The sequence below is a fragment of the Poecilia formosa genome, unplaced genomic scaffold (assembly GCF_000485575.1).
Source record: "Poecilia formosa unplaced genomic scaffold, Poecilia_formosa-5.1.2 Scaffold197, whole genome shotgun sequence".
NCBI lineage: Eukaryota > Metazoa > Chordata > Actinopteri > Cyprinodontiformes > Poeciliidae > Poecilia > Poecilia formosa.
In genome coordinates this window covers 204,428-206,643 of record NW_006800136.1, presented here as the reverse complement: position 1 = coordinate 206,643, position 2,216 = coordinate 204,428, and the positions used below count along the sequence as shown (strand labels likewise).

The 2,216-nt window shown below is 40.3% G+C and overlaps 1 protein-coding gene across 1 annotated transcript in view; it reads left to right on the top strand.

The window, feature by feature from the left end:
- LOC103148103 (extracellular calcium-sensing receptor-like) overlaps nt 1-1,952 on the top strand; it is a 3,534-nt gene extending 1,582 nt beyond the window's left edge. The window contains exons 2-5 of the mRNA XM_007566731.2: nt 3-318; nt 408-635; nt 726-849; nt 1,010-1,952. Of these exons, the coding sequence (XP_007566793.1) occupies nt 3-318; nt 408-635; nt 726-849; nt 1,010-1,914 (1,573 nt within the window). The 3' untranslated portion in view covers nt 1,915-1,952. The remainder of the gene's footprint in view (nt 1-2; nt 319-407; nt 636-725; nt 850-1,009) is intronic.
- The last annotated feature ends 264 nt before the right edge of the window (nt 1,953-2,216 follow it).

Sequence of the window (2,216 nt, the reverse complement as noted above, 5' to 3'; positions counted from 1 at the left end):
AGCTTCAGTGTGCTGGGAGGTGCTCTGGGCTTTGCAGTGCAAAAGGCCAATATCAGTGGCCTGGAGGATTTTCTGGTTAGAGGTTTCTGGGAAACAGAATTCCTGTGCAACGGGACAAACACGGAGAAGAGTCAAAAACCTTGCAAAGCCAATCAGGATTTAGCGGAGCTCAGTAATAATGACGATGATGTGGAAGAACTAAGGTACTCCACCAATATCTATAAAGCCGTCTACGCAATATCACATTCTCTGCACAGCATCTTGAAGTGTTCAGAGGGTCAAGCATGTAAAAAGGCTGTGGAAATGAAGCCATGGGAGGTATAAAAATAAGTCATTACTCTTGTACTGTTTGGACTATAGTTGTAAAACTAACAATGTTAAAATAAGCAGTGTCGATTGCTCTTTAGGTAGTGGAGGCTCTAAAGTACGTGAACTTCACCGTTAAGAACGGGGACAGAGTGTGGTTTGATCAAACTGGAGCTGCTGTTGCCAGGTATGAGGTGGTGAACTGGCAACGTGGAACGGATGGATCGGTTCAGTTTAGACCCGTTGGCTACTATGACGCCTCGCTACCTTCTGGCAAGAGGTTTGTTCTTAACACAGATGCTATAATGTGGCCAGGGGGGACAAAAGAGGTAAAGATTTTTCTTGACAATAAAATCTGATCACACTTTTAAAAAAATATTTAACAAAGCCCTTTTTTCTCATCATGTTTATTATTCCAGCTACCTGTGTCAGTCTGCAGTGAAAGCTGTCGTCCAGGAACCCATAAAGTCCTTCAAAAAGGAAAACCCGTGTGCTGCTTTGACTGTGTGCCGTGTCCGGTTGGAGAATTTAGCAACACGACAGGTAACACAGACATAAACTACAGTAATATGTGCACACAATTTGCCTGCCACAGTGTGTGTATTATGTTGAAACTAGCGATGATACAGTCATTGGTAAATATTGTAAGAGTGCGACTTATTGAACTGCAATACTAAAAAGAAAAACATTATTTTTATTACAGATTCTATTGACTGCAAAAAGTGCCCCGAAGCATATTGGTCCAGTCAGAACAGAGATGCATGTTTACCAAAGGAAATTGAGTTTCTCTCTTTTACTGAAGTTATGGGCAAAATACTGATATTTTTCACCTTGTTCGGCGTTGTGCTAACTTTAATAGTAGCCACACTGTTTTTAGTCAATAAGGACACTCCACTGGTGAAGGCAAACAACTCTGAGCTCAGCTTCCTGTTGCTGTTCTCCTTGTCTCTGTGTTTCTTGTGTTCTTTAACCTTTATCGGCCAGCCCACCGAGTGGTCCTGCATGCTGCGGCACACAGCGTTTGGCATCACCTTCGTCCTCTGCATCTCTTGTATTCTTGGGAAAACAATCGTGGTCCTGATGGCCTTTAAAGCTACACTTCCAGGCAGCAATGTGATGAAATGGTTTGGGCCTGCACAGCAGAGACTCACTGTTTTGTTTTTCACTTTTATACAGGTCATAATTTGCATCCTGTGGTTAACAATAAATCCCCCCTTTCCTTTAAAAAACCTCCAGTACTATATGGAGAAGATAATTCTCGAGTGCGCTCTGGGTTCACCTGTTGGCTTTTGGGCTGTGTTGGGATACGTTGGATTCCTTGCCTTGCTGTGTTTTGTCCTTGCTTTCTTAGCCAGAAAGTTGCCAGATACCTTCAATGAGGCCAAACACATCACCTTCAGTATGTTGATTTTCTGTGCCGTGTGGATCACCTTCATCCCAGCTTATGTCAGCTCTCCTGGAAATCTCACGGTAGCTGTGGAGATATTTGCTATTCTAGCATCAAGTTATGGGATACTGTTTTGTATATTTGCACCGAAATGCTTTATTCTAGTTGTGAGGCCTGAGCTGAACACAAAGAAACACCTGCTGGGAAAAACACAACACTAGTTAGTTTCATATGATACACAATCTTTGCTTTACTTTTACAAATTTTGCAGTTTCTTTGTTATAGGAACTGCATATCTGTATATATAAAAAAGACAAATAGATCTCTTTTTTTGTAATGTGAAATGTACTGTAATGCTACAAAAATATTTTCTCATGTACAAAATATTTTATTATTTTGTTTTATTTCACAGTTGGTTGTAGTTGAAGGGCATCCATCATAATGATATATCTCTTTCTGTTTTGTAAATATTTATCATTAAACTGTAAACAGTTATATATATTTTTAGTATAAACCTTAAAGC